Genomic DNA, 20,448 nt, shown 5'->3' on the forward strand with positions numbered 1-20,448 from the left:
ATCATTCATTTATAAAAATGTCATCTTTATCTAATCTTTTATCTGATCTCTAATCTTTAATGGCATTAGTAATTGTATACATTCATATAAAGTTTGATATATACTGTATATAAAGTCTAGCACTCATACATTTTCACACATACATTATTAACATATTGACAGCTTCTAAAACATAAAACTTTGTTTATAGAATATGTAAATAATGGAATTCGATTTTATTGTATTTAATCAATGAGATAATATATGCACCAGATGTGATATATATATATATATATATATATATATATATATATATATAACATTTATATTGTTAATATATTTGAAATGTTACATTTTACTATATAATATAATATATAATATAATATAGTAAAATGTAACATTTCAAATATAATATAGTAAAATGTAACATTTCAAATATATTAACAATATAAATATAGTACAAGATTTTTGTTTCTAAAGCTATGAATAAATAAACACTTTATAAAAAAAATACTTGTTTTAGATGCTGTCCATTTTGTGTGTCTGTGTGTATATATATATATATATAATTATATATATATATATATATATATATATATATATATATATATATATACATACATACATATATACATATACATATATAGGCTATATATATTTATACAGATTACACACGTAATGCGTTTTTGTAAGTATGGCAATTTAGCTTTAGCTTAAAGTTAAAAGCTACACGATTATTGAGCATTACTTGCTCAAATGCTCAAAGAGCTCAGGGGACGCTTGTGAAGTCTTTAATAACATTGATATGTTTGAGTTATGATTCATTTAGATGCTTCCCAGCCCAACTGCGTATGAAGTGCAATATGCACGTGGAAGACTGAGGGGGGTTGAGGGGGGTCAGCGTTCCTGCCACTAGGACACACTGAGCATTAAGAAATGCTGGATTCATTAAACTGTCACTGTAAATCTCTGTCCACACAGACTGAGAGAGAGAGAGAGAGAGAAGGAGAGAGAGAGGGAGGGAGGGAATATGTGAGTAGAAAAGAAAGCATTGGGAGTGCAGGAGGAAAGACAGTGAGGGAGTACAAAAGAGATGGAATCTGTGATGGAAAGCAACATAAATTATGGAAATAAAAGACAGAAAAGGAGACAGTACTGACCTTCAGTTCTTAGTTTTATCTTTGGTTTATTCTTAACTACTATTGTTTAATTAATGTTACTTCCCTAATTTATTCCTTTTTGTTAAATTAAGTAAACTCTTCACTGTTATCATCTGTTATTTTGTTTTTTCGGTATGTAAATTATTTATCATATTTATCCTTATCAATCTGACAAAAATATGCTATTTGCAAGCAGCATATAATTAGCAAATATTTGTGAAAAAAAAAGTTTGCGGTGCAGAAATATAGTACAGAATTCTTTTATATTGCTTATTCTCTGTATCATTGTTATTTTTCATTATTTTAGTTATTAGTGACGCTTGCTAAGGTTCATATTAAGGGTTGGCCGATTTTCGTAACTTTTAAAGCACTTAACTTGCCCCACCATTCGTGAATGATACCTTGAATCAGTCGATTTGTCGTGTAGAGGTGTGCTATTTTATTTTATTGTTTTATTTATTTAATACAATTTTGTATTTAATTTAAAGCTACACTGTGTAATTTTTTTTAGTTGATTCTTAGCAAAAAACACTTAGTTCTTTCAAAAATATATGTGCTCATTAATGTATATTTACTTCTTTAAAGTAATAAAGTATTCTCGTAAGTTTACAATCTGCCATTGAAAGTACATACGGGTGAGGGGTTCGAATGCCGGTCGCCATGTTGCCCCTCCATCTTGAAACTACATTAGCCAAAGAGGGACATACCTGTAAATTCAAGCTTCGCCTTTCGCGCTTTACACTCAGTGACACAGAGACGAATGCGAGGGGGAGATTACTCGAGACTGCCGGCAGATTTGAAAGCTGATTGCTGATGAAGGATCACGCCTGTTCTCGAGGACATGTAGCAGAGTCGCCAAGGAAGCGAAAGAGAGAATTAAAACGCCAACGCGACAGGCAAATCAGCAAGACCAAAGTCAATACTGGAGTAACTTTTCCCAGATGGAAAGAGCTCATGAGGAGCAAAGATTTTAAAACGGACGCCGAAGTTGCCTGCTACTCTTCTCGACAGGTAATTCAGCCTATTTGTGTAAATTCGAAGTTTTATAGTTGCTTGTCTAACCATTGGTTGTGCATAACGCCAGAACGACCTCTAGTATAACTTGCGTTACTTTTCCTCACGTCAATGGTGAAAAAGTATTGTTTACCTTGTAACATAAATCTGTGCTGCGACGGATCACAGGTGATAGTTTTAAAGGCGCAATTGGACGAAGTCGAACTGGAAGCCATGTTAATCTTGGAACAATACGGCCACCGTAGGAGTTAAAACGCCCTCGAAATTGAAAGGAACAGAAACTAATATTCACTGGGTAGTCATATACAATTTCACCGCTAGATGGGGGAAAATATCACACAGTGTAGCTTTAATTGTTTAATTTAATTTTAATTTAACTTTTAATTGTTCACAGCTTTCGTGCAAATACTTTGGCAATGTGCAGTTTTATCATTTCAACCAAAGCACATGAAATTGAAATTGATTTGAAAAGGAAACCTGAGAGCAGTGGCACCGTGTTTTTCTCGACGAGAGACCGGATAGAGTAGACCAACCGGATGCTACAAAAACAAACACTCATATCTTTAGAAGACCTGAAGGATGCTTGGCTCCGGGCAGCAGAATCAGCCTGAGACGGCAGGTTATGATCCGATCCTCTGCTCCAAACACCAGGGTGGCTCGTGTTCTCCCTCACCTAATAATGTGGAATTATCTGCACAGCAGAATAAGTACATCAGGGAGTCTGAGCATCAGCGCTTATGACGCTAATGAGGGAACAAGATGCACAGTTGTATCATATATCATAAACTCTGATGATAAAGTTATTTTTCATTAGTACTTTAGAGACAAGGTGCTTTAGAGAGTTTGCAGCGTGCCCACGCAGTGTAGGTGGGCTCAATGAGTTAACAATGTTAGTTTAAAAGAACAACATGGCTTTGTTGCAGTGCTGTGTGGTGGACTAAAGCCCCCTCTCTTTATTATTATTATTATTATTATTTTTAGTCTGATGTAAATTCATGTTGCATTTGATGTTTACATGGTTTCCAGGTTAAAAGCATATGGAACATCATTAATACTTACAATTATTATAATATTACTATAATGCACGTTACATTACCGTTCAAAAGTCTGAGGTCAGTATGATTTTTTTAAAACTTTTTTTATTATTATTATTAAAAAGTATTAAATTGATCAAAAGAGGCAGTAAATGTATAATGGTACAAAAGATTTCTATTACAAATAATTGCTGTTCTTTTGAACTTTCTATTCATCAAAGAATTCATCTTGAATTTTTTTTTTTTCACGGTTTCCACAGAAATATTAAGCAGCACAACTGTTTTCAACATTGATAATAATCAGAAATGTTTCTTGAACAGCAAATCATCATGTTAGAATGATTTCTGAAGGATCATGTGACACTGAAGACTGGAGTAATGATGCTGAAAATTCAGCTTTGATCACAGGAATAATTTACATATTCAAATATATTCAAATTGAAAACAATTATGTTAAATTGTAATGATATTTCACAGTATTATTGTTTTTGTGTGTATTTGTATATAGAACAATATTCAGTAAATACTGTATTAAACGTCACAGGCACGGAGATGCAATTTTATTTATTTTTCCGAGCAGACAGGCCGATAAGAAACACGCACAGTCCCAAATAGTCATTTCAGGATTCGATTTCTCAGAGGAGCCCAAAACACAAGGTACTTTTGAGAAGTTTTAGTTTTTGTGCAAGGAAAAACTTGTTTGGATCCGGACAGGATTAAAATCACAAAGTATGTCTGAAACTTGAGTTTATGTGGCATCCTCAGGGAAAATGTGAGGCAAAAAAGCATGCTTCCTACTTCCGAACCTTTATCCGACAGAGTTAGTTTAGAAAAAGTAGTCATCCATCCATCCATCCATCTACACTCTAAAAAATGGTGGGTTGTTTTAACCCAATTTTGGGTCAAATATGGACAAAACCAAATGTTGGGTTAAAAATGTAGTTTAAAATTTTAACCCAATGGCTTGATTTGTCCATATTTGACCCAAAGTTGGGTTGAAACAACCCAGCATTTTTGTATATATATATATATATATATATGTATAGTATACAGCTTATTTTCTTTGTGGATGCACTCCTCAGAGAAAACAGCCTTGCTTTGATGAAGCCGTATGCTGAGACATTCGGTAGCGGAGACCGTTCTGAACGGCAGCGTTTCCTGCTCCGTCGCGGGTGCTCTGTTGATTCACATCACATCCAGAGGCCTTGGCGTGTCACAGCCAATCACATCAATGCTGTGATGTGCCACAGGATGAAGATGAGGATGAGGATGAGGAGGAGGTTGTGGTAGAGGAACACAAGCGCCCGAAGGCTGCAGCTCTCCTCCCAAACCCCTGTCGAGCATCACAGTAATCATCAGTAATCCTAATAATCAAGCCTTCTCCGTGACCAACGGGGGTGTTACCATGAAAAAGATGTTTCCTGCAGGGGAAAAAAGCAGGTAAATAAATATATAAATTAAGAAAGATGTACCTAAATTAAGAAGACAGACCCTCCCGGGTGTCCTTTCCCAAAATAAATGTGCAATGTAGCTTAATATTTCCTGAGACATGGCTAGATCCAGCGACCTACTCTGAGACAGCCGTGTCAAGATCGCTCGACTGTCTCGCTTCTTTCTTAATAAAGCTGTCCGAGAGCGTTTGGCTTTACGTAGAAAGACAGCAACATATGCCGTCTCAGCTCTCATTTACTCAGGGCTGACATTGGATTTGAAATTTCATTTGAAATGAACCCATTTAGATCTGACGGTTTGTGACAGGACTGCTGTTTGGATGGGATTGGTTTTCTAAATGACATATGAATTACAGTTATTAACATAGGATGTCTGTCATTTCATGTACTACTGTTTGGAAGGGTATTGGGATCTTTGTATGTAGGATTAATATGAGAGCATAGCCAGGGTTTAGATGTTATGGGATGCCTTATAGATGTTGTGCATACTATCATTCAAAAGTTTGGGGACAGTAAGACTTTAATGGTTTTGAGTCTTTCATGCTCACCAAGGCTGCATTTATTTGATCACAAATATGCTAAAAGCAACATTGTGAAATATTATTACATATTGAAAAAACTTTTTTTATTTTAATAGAATTTATATTGTAATTTATTCCTGTGATTAAAGCTGAATTTTCCAACATCAGTCTTCAGTGTCACATGATCCTTCAGAAATCATTATAATATGCTGATTTGCTGCTCAAGAAACATTTCTTATTATTAACAAAGTTGAAAAAATAGTCGACATTCGAAGTGGATCAAAACCTTTCATCAAAGTTATACATGGATTTTTAAACAATACCCGTTCTTGTCTTAGTACAACTTTGATTAGTTTTTTTTGATTCACTTCAAATGTTGACTACAGTATTTTGTGGAATCTGTGATGCATTTTTTTGCAGGGTTATTTGATGGAAGTAATGTCTAAATCCATTATGAAAGTGCATAAAGCAGTGCAACAATAAATTAAAATACGGTATTCTACGAAGGTCAATATAAAAGAGAAGCATTGTGAATATAAATAAATATTATTCCAACATCATTTCTATCCTGACAGGTTTAGGTTTAGACCCAAAACAGAAGGTCATTTGTGAGAACTTTTAGTAAAAACTTGTTTGATTTGGACAAGATTAAAATCACAATATACATCTGTGAAAAGTAGAGTTTACGTGGCATCCTCAGGGAAAACAAGTTGTGTTCGAGTAGAGTAGAGAATGACTCATTAGTTAAAAGCATCTTTTAATAAAATCTCAAAGCGAATACAACATTAAAGAACACCATCCCTCTTTTTGTCCTTTATGAATGAACAATAATGAACTGCAAACACTACATTCCCAGTGGACCGCAATCCCACGATTACACCTGCCCTCTGAATTTTAATTCAGAATCCCACACTTCTTCTCAAAAAAACAAAACAACCAAGTGTTTCCTAATTAAATGTTCTGGTTATGCAAATGATTCATCCAATTTAGGGCTTCATTAAATAATTGACTTCTCTTCTGGGGAACAACTTCCAGACTTGCAGGATAATTGAGGGCAGTTCCAGGAGAGCAAAGGGACAGCGAGTAATCCATTCTGCTCTTCATTCCAGTCGCTTGATTACGTTTTCACCTTCCTGTAATCTCTCATTTCTCATCTCCTAAGAAATTCTGCTGGCCTGATTTGGGAAGTGAAATGAAAAACAATTAATATTATCAAGTGTGAAATGTTTGGCTGTAATTTCATTCTTAAAGTGACCTTGCGTGTGGCCGTGTCTGGCAACAGTTAATGTGTCCAGGTGTGCGGCTCAGTGAAGCTGTCACAAAGCATGCGAGTTAAAGCTGCAAATACATATTCAAATGTATTCATAACTTATTTACACAGAGTGAGCACATTATAAATGCTAATACACCCACATGAAACACTGCCTGATTTTTTTTTTTTTTTTTGTGGTTGCTGTGAACAACTACTAAATGGTTTCGATGGAAGTGTAAAGCTTGAACAGTGTATTGTAATGTGACTAAACTAAATGCATAACAGCAAGTATTATTTACCCGACATGCAAAAGAACATTTCTCAATCCGGCGTCTGCGCCAGGATGAATCACACATGGGAACATTTGAACTTCCGGATAGGGCACGAATCCGCCACTGGCATTGAACTGAACAAAGCAGTAGCAAATGTAGCAAAGCAGAACTACATAAAAACAGAAGGCAGCAGCTAAAGAAGGTGACACTCTTTTACTGAGTTCAGTCGAGACAGAGGACTCGTTTTGCTTTTGACTTTTATAAAACAGGTCGATTTTAAATGTTGTTGTAGGAGCTGCGTTCGAAACCGTTGTTCCAAACCATTTTACTTAAGATGTTACACTTTTTTGGCAACCGTAAACAGCTGACAGTTATGGACTATATTAGTTTGTTAGTGTCACATGAATAAATCTATTTGTTGAACGCTATGGTCTTTTACCATATCGTTGTTTTAGAGAATAGCCTAAATAGTGATATAAGAGGCAACTTTGTTTTGCGCATAAGAACACCCAGCCTGTTGTCACTTATTGCTTTAATAAGTAACAAGCCTAAAGCCTGAAGCATACTCATGAACTGAATTTTTTAAATAATATTTTATGTTTCTTGAGGTGCACTTAGCCTTAGCATGATTTTTACATAAAAAATGGTCATAATTTAAAAATAAAAGGCCATTTTCTACCCTTTTAATTCCTCTGCTTTGAACGCTCTGTTGGAAGGGGCGTGTCTGCTGTATGATGTGCACTGTTATGATTGGCTAACAAATTTGCCTATGAAATAAGTATTACATGTGGAACTCTCTCAAAAACTTTTACTACGCTTTTTACTATTACAGCTGCTGAAAAGTGTTGATTACAGCATTATATTTAGATCTACTCCTGTCACATGATGACAGACATATCTGTGGAGCGCATGTGAAGTTGACCATTTAGTCACTGGCTTGATTTACTGACACTTAAACAACAATAAATTATTTTGAAACAAAGAACGTCTGACTGTAAATGAACCATTACATATCAAAAATCACTGATCACAGATTAGGCATTAGAAGTAACACTGTTGTGACATTACTGTTGGGTCCATATCTTACAGTAAAAGTCTGTTTGCAAAGCCTGTGGCGAAATTGCGACTGATTTACCAGAGAATCCACGGTGAAATGTACCGAACAAACAAACAATGCTCCAATGAGACATTCACTTAGTTGAAAATATATAGCCATTTTCCTAGCATTAGGATCCTTTGGAAGGTAATGTTATTTTTAGTCCAGTGATCCTGTTTCTCTCCAAAGACGCGATGATGATGCTGATCTGATTCTGCTGAGGTGGTCTTTGGCTGCACTATTTGGTCATAATGTGACAGAATCCGAAACGAGTTGTTTTCAGAGCTTGGTTTAAAAAAAAAGCTGTTTTTGGACTAACGAGAAAGTCTTTAAGTTCTGAAACTGTCAAAAGATCAAGGAAAATATGATAACTCAAATCATGACCCTTTTAAGCAAGTATGTGAAGGCAGATGCTTTTAGCTACCCAAGCTTGATTTCATGCATCATTGCATTTCAAAATGTGTGTCATTCTCAGCATTGCTGCAAATGGTGCTATAGCTATAGGGCCCTATTTTAACGACCTAAGCGCATGGTCTAAAGCGCAGGGCGCAAGTTCACATAGGGTGTGTCCGAATCCACTTTTGCTAGTTTAACGACGGGAAAAATGGTAGTCTAAAAGGGTTGTCCCTATTCTCATAATGAGTAATGGGTGTGTTTTGGGATTTACGTGCGTTAAACCAATCAGAGTCTCATCTCCCATTCCCTTTAAATGCCAGTTGCGCTCGTGCCATGGTGGACTTGCTATTTACATGACGGAATTTGATAGTGGAAAGACCAAAGCCGTCTCCAGAGCGTAAACAGAACTGCTCGTGCGCGAGGTACCATCTACGCAATATTAATCTTTTACATTGTAAACCTTTTAATTTTAATATTTGGCATGCTTGTGTGCTGCTGTGCATCCCTGTGTGTTTACTAAGCAGTGTACGCACGTTGTGGACCCTCCTATAGGCGCACTACTAACGTGCACATTAAATAACAAAAAATATATATATTGTGGCATTGACGTTAGACCAGGTTTCAGTTTGTCAATGGCTCAGTCTATTTCTGTTGCCTCAAAATAGCAACGCTCCAACAATGCGCCAGAACACACCTCGTTTTCAGCCCAGCCCCCCATGGGCGCACAAATGAGCACAACGTGGCGCAGGACGTGAAAATGATAACTGCGTCAGGCTGAAACTAGCAAAAAACACTTACGTCGCGCTTGGCGCTGCATTGCGCCGGGTGTAAGATAGGGCCCAATGACTTCTTTTACAATCAGTAAAACTTTTTGAAATTTGGGTTGCAGATGTTAATTTTAAGATTAATTACACATTTGAAAGAATTCAATTTAACAAAGTTGATGCATTCACCTAATTTGACACTGCAGCTGTTGTTCATTTATTCTGTTCTGTCTGTTCTGTACAAGCCCCCAATTATCGAGCTATATTACTTTACAATTGCTAAGCTGTACCAAGCCAGATTTATCTTTGGACTACATGGAGATAACAGGTTAATAATGGAGCATGTTTAGCCTTTTGTCTGAGGCTCCCGTGGTAGTTGAACCTGAAGAGCTGCAGTGAGAGATTTCAAGAGGAACCCGTAGTTTAGCTGAGTGAGAAGCAATCAATGATGGCTTGATTACCTACATAAAACTAAAGGTGTAAGGTGGTAGTTTGTGCTTTATGCTTTTTCCTGCGAACCTCTGTGCTCAAGGGCCTTTTGGCATTATTTGAAAGTAAGTATGAAGGACACACTATAAGGCATGAAGATATTAAGATATAATAAACATTAACATCATGATTGTATGCAAAGCTACTTTGAAACATTGCGTATTTGTGAAAAGTGCTATAGAAGTAAATTTGGCTTGACTTGAACATTGAATGTGTGTTTTGGCATGCAAATGGTTATTGAGTTTTTGCACTGCTTCTGTATTTTGTTAATTAGGTTTTGTCTATGTTGAGAATAGCATACTAACATATTGAGTTTACTGTCTCTGCAGTAAGTAGTATGTATACTGTGCATAAACACATTTTCTGTATGCATGAATACTTGAATGACCAACTACTTTTGCCAAAATATTCAGTATTCAACAGAGCACACTGTATCCCAAAATGCATTGTGCTCAACTTGACCCTCATTTCAGTGTGATGGATAAACCCAAAGTAATATTAGCTACAAATTTCTCTTTTTTGACACAATATTTGATTGACCTGCTAAATTTAAGTAAACATATTTTTGTTCATATTTGCACAGTTATCATTATTATGATGATATAAAGGTCAAGTGACAGTGACAGTGTTTAAAATAATGGAATGAGTCTTTCCTTTTTTTTTGCAGTAAATAGACCTCTTAAACGTTAAAAATTAGTATGCTTGTGTTGTAATATAAGGAAACATTTCAATTAATATTTAGGGTTTATCAGCCTTTCTTATTTTTATCATTAATTAAATCTTACACAATGACAAGAAAACAAACGGGATGTAAATAAAGAAAACTAATTCCATCTTTAAAATTTGTTTAAACGTTTAATATTTTAATACTTAAGTAGATTAAGACACTGTATATTACAGTGACATGAAAATGTACTGCATAACAAGAATGATCCTGTAATCAGCAGGAAGCTATTTCTTTCAAAATATGGCCATAGGCTAATTAGCACTTGAAGCTATACAACTGTTTTGATAAAGGGCATATACAAGAAATTATAGTGGAGTGCTGTGACATGCTAGCAGTTTTGTTGAGTAAGATGTTCTGTGCTATGATTCAATCTGACTGATTCCCCATCTGATGCAAATACGTGTACCACAAGACACGTACACAGACATTTAACATCCTTTCATGACTCAACGGACTGTGATTGTCTGATCACTGACAGAATGCAGTGCCTGGTAACAGTGACAGTGTGATAGAGTGTGTTCAGAATTCCCTGAGGCGATCGGCTGTCATGCTTGTGCCTCCATGTGCCAGGGGGGTTGCTTAAAGACAAGCCAAGTTAATTAGCGTTGTCAGTCTCTACCCCTGAATATCTCTTAGCCTGCCCCCTCTGAGACACCACTGAGTTAAACACCAGCCCCAAAGCCACAGACAAGCTAAAAGTACTCTCAATATCTACCGTTGTCATACATTTGACCCTAAACTATTTCGTAGACTGCCTCACCAGAAAATGAAAGGAGATCAAAGACTTGATTATTGAAGGGAACTTATGAAATCTTAGCTTTGTTGAGGCAGTTTTATATTTGAGGAATCCTATGTAGGTACTTCTGTATACCCTCAGGTACGGTTTTACTAGAACGAACTTATTGTTTGTGTATATGTTTGACAAAGTAAAACATTATTCAGAAATATAAACCTCGATTTTGGGACATTACTGAATTAACTGTCCTTTTTCTGTGTTTTTACTTTGCTTAGATGTTCCAGTTCTGTTCCTGTCAAAAGAAAACGATGAAGTGAACGACACAAGCAAAGAAACTCAAGGACAATGTGAGAGATAAAGTCAACTTAAAGAGATGCATTGCCCAGTCCTGGCCTGTCAAGATATGCTACACCAGTGAGGACTGTGCACACAAGCTTTGAGTTGGAAAGTAGGGCATTAAAGGTGTCTGGATATCCTCTCACTGGTCAGCCTGAAAACTGTATCATATTAACATTTTATTTGCCTTGATGTTTTTAGGACAAGCTTATGTGAGAGCAATGTGACATGAGATTTTCCTCTTGGCTATGAAACCATGATGCAGACTTCTGTGACATACTCGCAAGCCTTCCCTGCCAAAGGTTCATGCTCTTCAGGACTTACACAAAGAGAGTTTCACAGAGGTTGCTCATTGAGTGTTTAAGTGCCCTTGTGGACTAATGGGGCTGAAGCTCAGGATACAACCAGTCCCTCTTTTGCATATAAAGACACTTGCTTATAAAGACTCTTCGTGCCAAAACCAGGACCTACTCTGACAGCATTACCACAAAGACTTAAACAGAAACCCTCAGTCATGTGACCTGAGGAAAGGACCAGTCACATGCTCTGCTGCCATCGGCTGGTCTATTTTATTTTATTTTTGATTTTTTGTTACTGCAGCATTTATCATGTTCAGAGTTTGCCAAATGTCAAATATACTGTGTGCTACAACTGAATTTTTTATCTAATTAATTGTTTATTCACATTTGACTTGTGAAAGCAGACAAAAACCCTTACACAGTCAAAATTTACATCTATGGTCCATAAGCTACTCTTGGATAACATGGTGAGCAAAGAGCCTAACCATTTGCCAACTGTTCACAGCCACAGCAATGGCAACCCAGACAAAACACCCACAACCGTGACTGTGCGCTCAGTGCTCCTCAACCGAAACTCTCCAGATATTGAAAGCAGACTTAAACGCAGGCGAAACCGCACACAGCAGGTACGCTTTAAAGATTTGGAGGATGATGATGAGTCTAAGGATAAAAATGAAAAGGTGAGGAGTAAGAGTCCAACAGAGGTTCCAAACTGGCAGAAAGAGTTAACAAATGGGCCCTCGCTGGTGGGAGCGGTCCGTGGAGACATGGAAAAGACAATTGGTGCTGTGACAGCATTTCTGAAGAGAGCACCACCGCACCCACTTACCCCTGGGCCTACTAGACGCTGCTGGGTCCCAACGCATCCATGTTCGTTCACACTGCCGCTGCCAACTCAGCCATGCAGGAGTACAGCCATCCAAACCTCACCCAGTTTGCAGAAGCCTCCCTCGCTCTCGGCCACACAGACTCGCAGTCACAGCTTGGGGGGAGGCTGGGATGACGAAGACTCCTCAGATGAGTTGACCGCACAGGTCTACATTCCACCTTGTAGATCACGGAAGAGTCCTGTCCAACATTGTACCCCCACTGAGCAATCAAGGGGCCAGAAAACTGAGGACAATCAAACTGCCTCTGTGGGTACATCAACACAACCTGTGCCACAAAAACAGTCTAGAAGGAGAGGGAGGAGGAAATCCTTAAACAGAGCAGCAAGTGATCCTGGGAAACATGAGCCTCCTTGTACATCTCCAACTAAAACTGTGCACAGAAGCCGTCAACATTCTAACCAACCTAAGAAACCCACATCCAAAGCTGTGGCACACAGAACTTCGTCAGATATTGTGCCTCCACAGCGTTCCCCCACACCCAACACAGTTCATGATACGCATTGTAGTGTCTCTTCCACACAAACTGAAGCTAGCAGTGATTCAAAAGTCCTAACTGTCCCAGACAGCACAACCTCTTTGCAAACAGCCGAGGTAGATCCTGTATCTTGTCCATCTCACACTGCACCATCTCCTCCACCAACCACATGTCCCAAAGAAACATCACAATGTTGCCCACCACAGGCTGCTACAGAGAACATCATTTTGACCCCCACTGTAATGGAGCCTTTGTGCACTACCACAGCACAAGTCATGTCAACTGACACCACACACAGGCAATCATGCCTGTCTCCTACTGAATCTACAGGGCGTTGTTGCACACCTGCTATTCAGACTACGGCAAATTGTAAGACTCCCCCAATACCTGATTCCCACTGCATTTCAGATTCATATACAGATCCCACAACTCCTGCTCAATCCAGACCCTGTTGCCAAAAGCTGGAGGAAACCCTTCCATGCTCCAGCAATGCTGGCTTCAAGACAACATCCTGTTCTCAAGGAGCACCTGCAGTTGCCTCTACGTTCACATCCACACAGCCATGCCAGAAGACTCCAACACAACCCATGGCATGCGGTAACACCTCAAATCAACCTGTATACTCTGTGATATCTCCAACTCAACCTGTAACTCCTATTCAGTCTGTGCTACGCTGTGAGATTTCTAATCAGAATGAGCCATTGATTAGGACCCCTACCCCTCCTGTACAAACAGTGCAATCTCCTATATCAGCTACACACACCCCAACACCTGTTCACTCCACATCATCTTGTACAATTCCAGTGCAGTCTATACCATACTGTGTCAAGGACAAACCAGCAACATTTGGCTCTCCTACACGACCTGCAGCATCTCATAAGATTCCTACACAAACCCTCCCTCACAATTTAATGTCATTTCCTCCCGAGCCAACCTGTGCCACCGCTTCACACCCTGTCTCACACCTCAAAGGCCCCATTGCAGCACACACCATACCTATTGCACAAACTGCAGTTCATTGCATTTTGGATCAACAACATATGGCAACCCATGTGACTCCTTCCATACCAGTTCTGATTTGCAGCCCTTCCACACAACCGGCACCAGGTAAATTTTCAGTTCGAATATTGCCACACTGCAACTCTAGTATGCAAAATGCAGTGTCTTGCAGTAATCCCTCTCAAATCGTGCAACATTTTAAGACTCCAAATCAAACAGTATCACACTCCAAATCATTCCCACAAAATATGTCACCCATTCTCTGTCCACGTGAGGCAATGATGTATGCTAGTAAACCCCAAGAAACTGTGCTTCCCTCTGCTAATTTCAGGCATTCCTTACCACCTTACGCCTGCCCTCCACAGACTGCTCTGCTGTACTCTAACACTGGGGTGAGTCACTCCCCTCCTCAGGCCTTCTGCTACACTCAGGACAGACGAGACAGGAGAGAGTTCATGCTTCCTCCCCCACCTCCTCCTCCTCCTCCTCCATACACCCCCCGCAAAGAGGGCACCTCGACTCCAGGACAGCCCCGCAAGCCTCCTGTCCCCAAAGCTGAGAACAACAACATAGAAAAGGGCCGAATGAAAACTGGGGTAGCGAAGCCAATTGTTGAAGCAGGAACTCACCATCAGGCAGGTGAAACCCCACCTCCTGTCCCTCCCAAAACTAAGGCAAGAGCTACAGTGAGGCCCACCTGTTTAAGCAGCCGACGGGCGATCCTCAGCCCAGAATCTCAGTCCAGTGCAAATCAATTGCCTCCTGCTGCGGGGACGAATCCCCAGGCCCCTCTTGGACCAGCAGAGGGCCAAGCGGACACACTGCGGCAGGTGCAGGAGCTACTGGGGGGGCTCATGTCTGGGGCTATGTGTAAACTAGACCTGGCAAAGGCAAAAGAGAAACTGTTTGGCCCAAACGGCCCTCTGTACGACATTGGGGCTCTGCAGTCTCAGCTGCACAGCCTGGAAGGGGTGTTGGAAACCAGCCAGAACACCATCAAGGTTTTACTGGACGTCATTCAGGATCTGGAGAAGAAGGAGGCAGAGCGAGATGGGTGAGTACGCGAGTGAGTCAAGGAATAACGTGGTAAGAAGAAAAACTGTGAATGTCAAAGCATATTTTGTTGGTAATGTCAAATGGGTAAATTATCTTATTTTTTTGTGGCTGGTAGAAAGAAGAAATGAGTGAGACATAAACAACAGGAACATTTTCCAACCCTCTGCTTTTGTCCATAATCCTGTGTTGACTGTTATTTATAAGTTCCAGCAGTAATAACTTTTGATGCTTTTTAATCTGCCCTCCCATCTGTCCATTCATCAATTTCATCACTGAGGGATATGACCGTTTGCCTTTTAGCTTGTCGTCTTGCTGAACGACTTTCCAGGTTTATTTAGACTATAAAGAATGTGCAAACAACTTTTACTTTCGTTCTTTTCGATCTTTCAGAGTGTTTTGCCAGACGCTACTTTGAGAGACATCATCTCAGTTTTATTGCTCTACTCACATAAAATAAAAATGTTCCATAAACTTAATTAAATTAAGAAAACAATTGTCTGTCAACTATATTAAATTAAGCCTTTTCAAGAAATAAAAAGGAACAACTTTTTTATGTGTGTGTGTGTGTGTGTGTGTGTGTGTGTGTGTGTGTGTGTGTGTGTGTGTGTGTGTGTGCGCAAATGGATTTCCCTCATGGATTTCTGTATTTGTACTCCTGGCTAACAAATTAGTTAATGCAGTCCCAACAAAAAAGTATCAAGTAAATTTTCATTTTACAATTTTAAATGTATTGCACACAGTGACATCAAGACATGTTTAAGAACTATTTTGGAATAGTTCATTTGAATGAACTAAACTGAACAAGCCATAAAGTTACATTTGCTAACATTTATTATTATCTGTAACATCATTTTAACAGCATAATTTGCGATATGCTTAGTATGCATGTGTAAATCTGTCACGTTATTGCAAAATTAATCAAAACAAAATCCTTAGCCTCATTATCAGCCATCAGCTGTTCACGGGCTATGAACTATGAAAAAAAACGTTCAGCTCTGCTGTGCCCTGTCAGACACTGCTTAAACACAACTGAAAGTTTATTTTTATGAATTGAATAACAAATGAACATAATTATGGTATGATGGCATCATAAAAGCATATTAAGACTTTTTGATATCACGTGTCTGTTATGAGGTAGGGTTACTCACTGATGGGGATAATTTCTGAAAGGAAAGCGCCACCAATTTCATTCTTGCAGCAAAAATTCAATTTCAAAGATAAAAAGCAATGGGCTGAAATCCTTTAAAAATTCATGTCTGTGGCATACTAATGATGGACCAACCGTGCACTCAGATCTCAGATAGTGGCTCTGTGTTCTTTTTGGCACTTACTGGCTTGATCTTTGTTGTTTATTTATATCTTATATAAGCTCCTGTTTTATATAAGATTGGATTGAAACTTTATCAGCTGAAGATTGAAGGTTTCAAGCACCAGGGCTTAAAAAATTTAAAATAAATAAAAATAAAATCCGTTCACTCCGAGCAAAATCAGTAGGTAAAGTTTCTGTTCATGTGTTCCTTCTGTAAAATGGTTTGATTAGAAAAAAATACTGGTTAATAAAGTATTTTCTTTTACTATATATACAGTATATATTTTGCCTATACTTTATACAAGAGCTTGAATAAAGCTCGTAACTCAAGTGGATCCTCAAACTGTCGGCAAAACCTTACACAGTAAGTAGCTCCACCCGCCTCAATCGTGAATGAAGTACTGCACACATTTTGGAGTCCGTCTCTGCTTGTTTGCAATGCGAAGGTCTATGAATAAGTACAGCGTTTATTATAATAATAATAATAATAGTTCGTTACATGTATATTGCGCTTTTCTGGGTACTCAAAGCGCTCATAGAATGGGGAAATCTCCTCAACCACCACCAATGTGCAGCATCCACCTGGATGATGCAACGGCAGCCATATTGCGCCATAACACCCACCACACACCAGCTTATTGGTTGAGAGGAGACAGTGATGAAGCCAATCAGTAAATGGGGATGGACAGAGGCCAATGGGCAAATTTGGCCAGGATGCCGGGGTTAAACCTCTACTCTTTCAGACCTGCCAACCTTGAAGAAATGTTATGAGTACATAAGGGGGATCGAGCGGGATTCTTTATTGCTGTCGATTTTCAGTCTCTTTTAATGATAGGCCTTAAGCATCTGTCAATCATCCCCGCTTACTATTTGGGAAATGAACCCAGCGCTATGATTGGTCGAACTCTGCTTATTTTGCGGTTGCTTGATTTGAGGACTGCGCGTGCAGAGAGGCGTCACCAGGTTTTTGTGCAGTTTAGAGTGAAAAATCGTACCAGCGTACTTTGAGGTCAAAATGCGTATCCGCTACGCAAAATGCGTATACGTTGGCAGGACTGCTCTTGACCACAGAGAGTCAGGACCTCGGTTTAACGTCTCATCCAAAGGACGGTGCTCTTTTGACAGTATAGTGTCCCCGTCACTATACTGGGGTGTTAGGACCCACACAGACCACAGGGTGAGCATCCCCTGCTGGCCTCACTAACACCTCTTCCAGGAGCAACCTAGTTTTCCCAGGAGGTCTCCCATCCAGGTACTAACCAGGCTCAACCCAGGCTTATTACCTGCCATTCATTTTCACTTAAATGTCATTTTAACGGTTGGCGACATGTTCTCGGAAAAACTTTTGAGATCCAAAAGCTTATGCCAGCGCATTGCCTAACATGACTTGACAACTGAGCGCTGGCATTTCACTCACAATGCGCCAACATCACATTTGCATAGTTTGTACTATCTAAATTCAGGATTGGTAGACTGCCAAGTAAGGGATAATGTAGTGCGAGGCGGTTGTTATAGCGAATACAACCCCGACAGGCTGATCAGGACCCCGACGCGAAGCAGATGAGTCTTGAATCAGCCTGAAGGGGTTGTATTCGCTATAACAGCCGCCTCGCTCTACATTATCCTGCTTATTACATGGCTACCTACCAAATAAATCAATAATCTGACACAAAATATTGATTTAAAAAAGAGTTTATTGATTTAAAAAAACTATTGTATTGCTTCCGCTAAAGAAAATAGTCCGTTCCGTCTCTACGGTTAGAATCCTGCGTCCATAGCAACGCTCTGTTTTCATGGCAACGGTGTGTTATCCTTAGCAACGGTCTGTTATCAAGAAATAACAGACCTCATTCTACATTAGAATTCAACCAAGCCATGTAATAAATTAAAATATTAAACAAAACGATAAAATAACATTATTAACTGGTAATGGTAATTTTCGGTTTTATTTATGTTCCTGTTACAAAATTGTTCATATCTGGTTTTTGTTTTTAATCGTTGAACCAGTTTAGAGCCCACAGAATTGGGCTACTTTTACTCTGTTGCTGTGGGTTGTTTTTTTTTAGTCCGCGGGTTGAAGCGACTCCACAGGAACTCGTTTTTTTTACCTCCCCTTTTGTCGACTTTTAAGCATGCATTCTCGTGGTTGGCTCAAAATGTGAAACTTTGACCAGTTAGGCTGTATATGGATTATCACATCCAAGTTTATTACAGAACAGCAACAGGTTTTCTCCTTTTCAATTAGTTTTGGTACGCTAGTGAAGTAACTCCTCTGGGTAACATAAAGCTTGGAAAGAAAATGAACTTATATGTCTTATCGACTTCAGGTCAGTAGATGTATGACGGTGAATATCAGAACTCACAACTAGAACAGTAGAGCTAAAGTCACTCAGCCGACTCTGCCCCGGTTCAGACATGACTGGCTTAAGAGAAGGCTTCCAGAAGACACTATGGCCTACATTAGGGCATTTTCTTGTATTTGCGAGGGTATTTACAGCATGCAGAAGTGGGACAGTGCTCAGGAGATAACACAGCTCTGTGGACAGCGGAGGGAATCTCTGTTTTTTTTTTTTCTTGAACGACCATGCAATACAAACAGAGGCAGATATCAACATGCCGTCACATTTAAATATACCAACATGTGCAAACAGACTCACTTGGAGACCAACAGAAATCCTGTAGCACTTTCAGTACAAACAACAATTCAATTGTTAGTTCACAGAAAAAGAAAAATCCTGTCATCATTTAGTACTTACTCTCATGTTGTTCAAAATCGGACTTTCTGTCTTTGTTTGGCACAAGAAGTGATGCACCGATTGCATTGTCAAGGTTGGATATGTGGAAATGTTTAAAAGATTTAAAAAGGTATGATGGAGGTGACGATTTTCAGTAAATCACATCTTCAATGCATAAAGCTTTTTATATGACTTCAGAAGACAGAATATAAAAGTCAGATGGACTACTTTTTTCCTCTTTAGAGCTTGACAGGCAAATTCACCTGCATGTTACACGGAAAACAAAAACATGAAGAACATCTTTTATGCTTCATGGAGGAAAGAAAGATTTGAAATGAGGGTGAGTAAATGATAGAGTTAAGTAGCAAATGTAAAAATGATACATTTTTATTTCATGTTGACATGTTTATTTAATCTTTTCATGTTAACGGTATGGAGATACTCTGCTTGTCCATCCCAAAAAAATAACTGTTTACTTTTGATGTGCACCTCATATTAGATTCTGTGACAGTACAAAGCGCATGAGTATTTATAGTGGAGCAAGGCTTCATAAACCCAGGTTAAAAGCAATGCTAACCCCCTTTCAGAAATTAAAAGCGTGAAACCTGACTCAACATGAGTCCTTAACTGAATTTCAAAAGAATGTAAATCCAACATTTTATCGTAGTGGAAAAAGCCATAGAAAGTAATGATTTTAAGTGTGGATCATTTGAGGCAGTTTGGCTTCATGCGGCCTATAATGCTCACAAAGTTGTTTGTTGTAGCTGATGAAGGCCTGAGAATTACCACTTTCTTGTTCCTTTGAGAATGCTCAAATGTAATGTGCAAAATTAGCTCCTAATTGCTGTGTAGTATTGCTCGCTTGCTTTGTTTGTGACTCCTATTTTTGTAATAACATTGAGAATGTCTATCAGGAGTCTTAGAAAAGGTAGAATGAAAAGCAAACTGTGTTTTTTTTTGTCATTTGCAATGCGTGACCAAACACAGCTTGAACTATTATTGTTGATATTACTGCACATTTTCACTCTCACTACTGTGTATAACTTAGTCCTCCTTTTCCACGGATAGTCTTTCTAGTTTAATGTCAGGTTTAGTCAGTTTTCTATGCATTCTACCTTTATTAGTCATTTTAAATTAGGAGTCATGAAGTCGTATCTTTCCAATATACATATATACACTGTATATACTATATATATATATATATATATATAAATATATATATATATATATATATATATATATAAATATATATATATATATATATAATGTATATACAAATATAGATAATGTTCATATACATTTTTTTTTTTACATACATTATTCATAAATTATTTGTAATGAATTTATTGGTTATGTAAAATTGCACATTCAATGATTAAATATCACTCTACATTTAGTCTATTTTGTGAAAAACAACATGGAAGACTTCCTTTATTATTATTTTTTTGTACTACTTGC

General features: G+C 38.4%; 1 protein-coding gene across 2 annotated transcripts in view; it reads left to right on the forward strand.

Annotated features, from left to right (window-relative positions):
• The window catches only part of LOC309499682 (uncharacterized protein), a 114,904-nt gene that overhangs the window by 12,654 nt on the left and 81,802 nt on the right, over positions 1 to 20,448 (forward strand). For both annotated transcript variants that reach the window (XM_082171062.1, XM_082171063.1), the window contains exon 2: positions 11,167 to 14,944. In XM_082171062.1, coding sequence (XP_082027188.1) covers positions 11,964 to 14,944 — 2,981 coding nt within the window. In that variant the 5' untranslated portion in view covers positions 11,167 to 11,963. The remainder of the gene's footprint in view (positions 1 to 11,166; positions 14,945 to 20,448) is intronic.

This window comes from Leuciscus leuciscus (genome assembly GCF_965113295.1).
Source record: "Leuciscus leuciscus genome assembly, chromosome: 5".
NCBI lineage: Eukaryota > Metazoa > Chordata > Actinopteri > Cypriniformes > Leuciscidae > Leuciscus > Leuciscus leuciscus.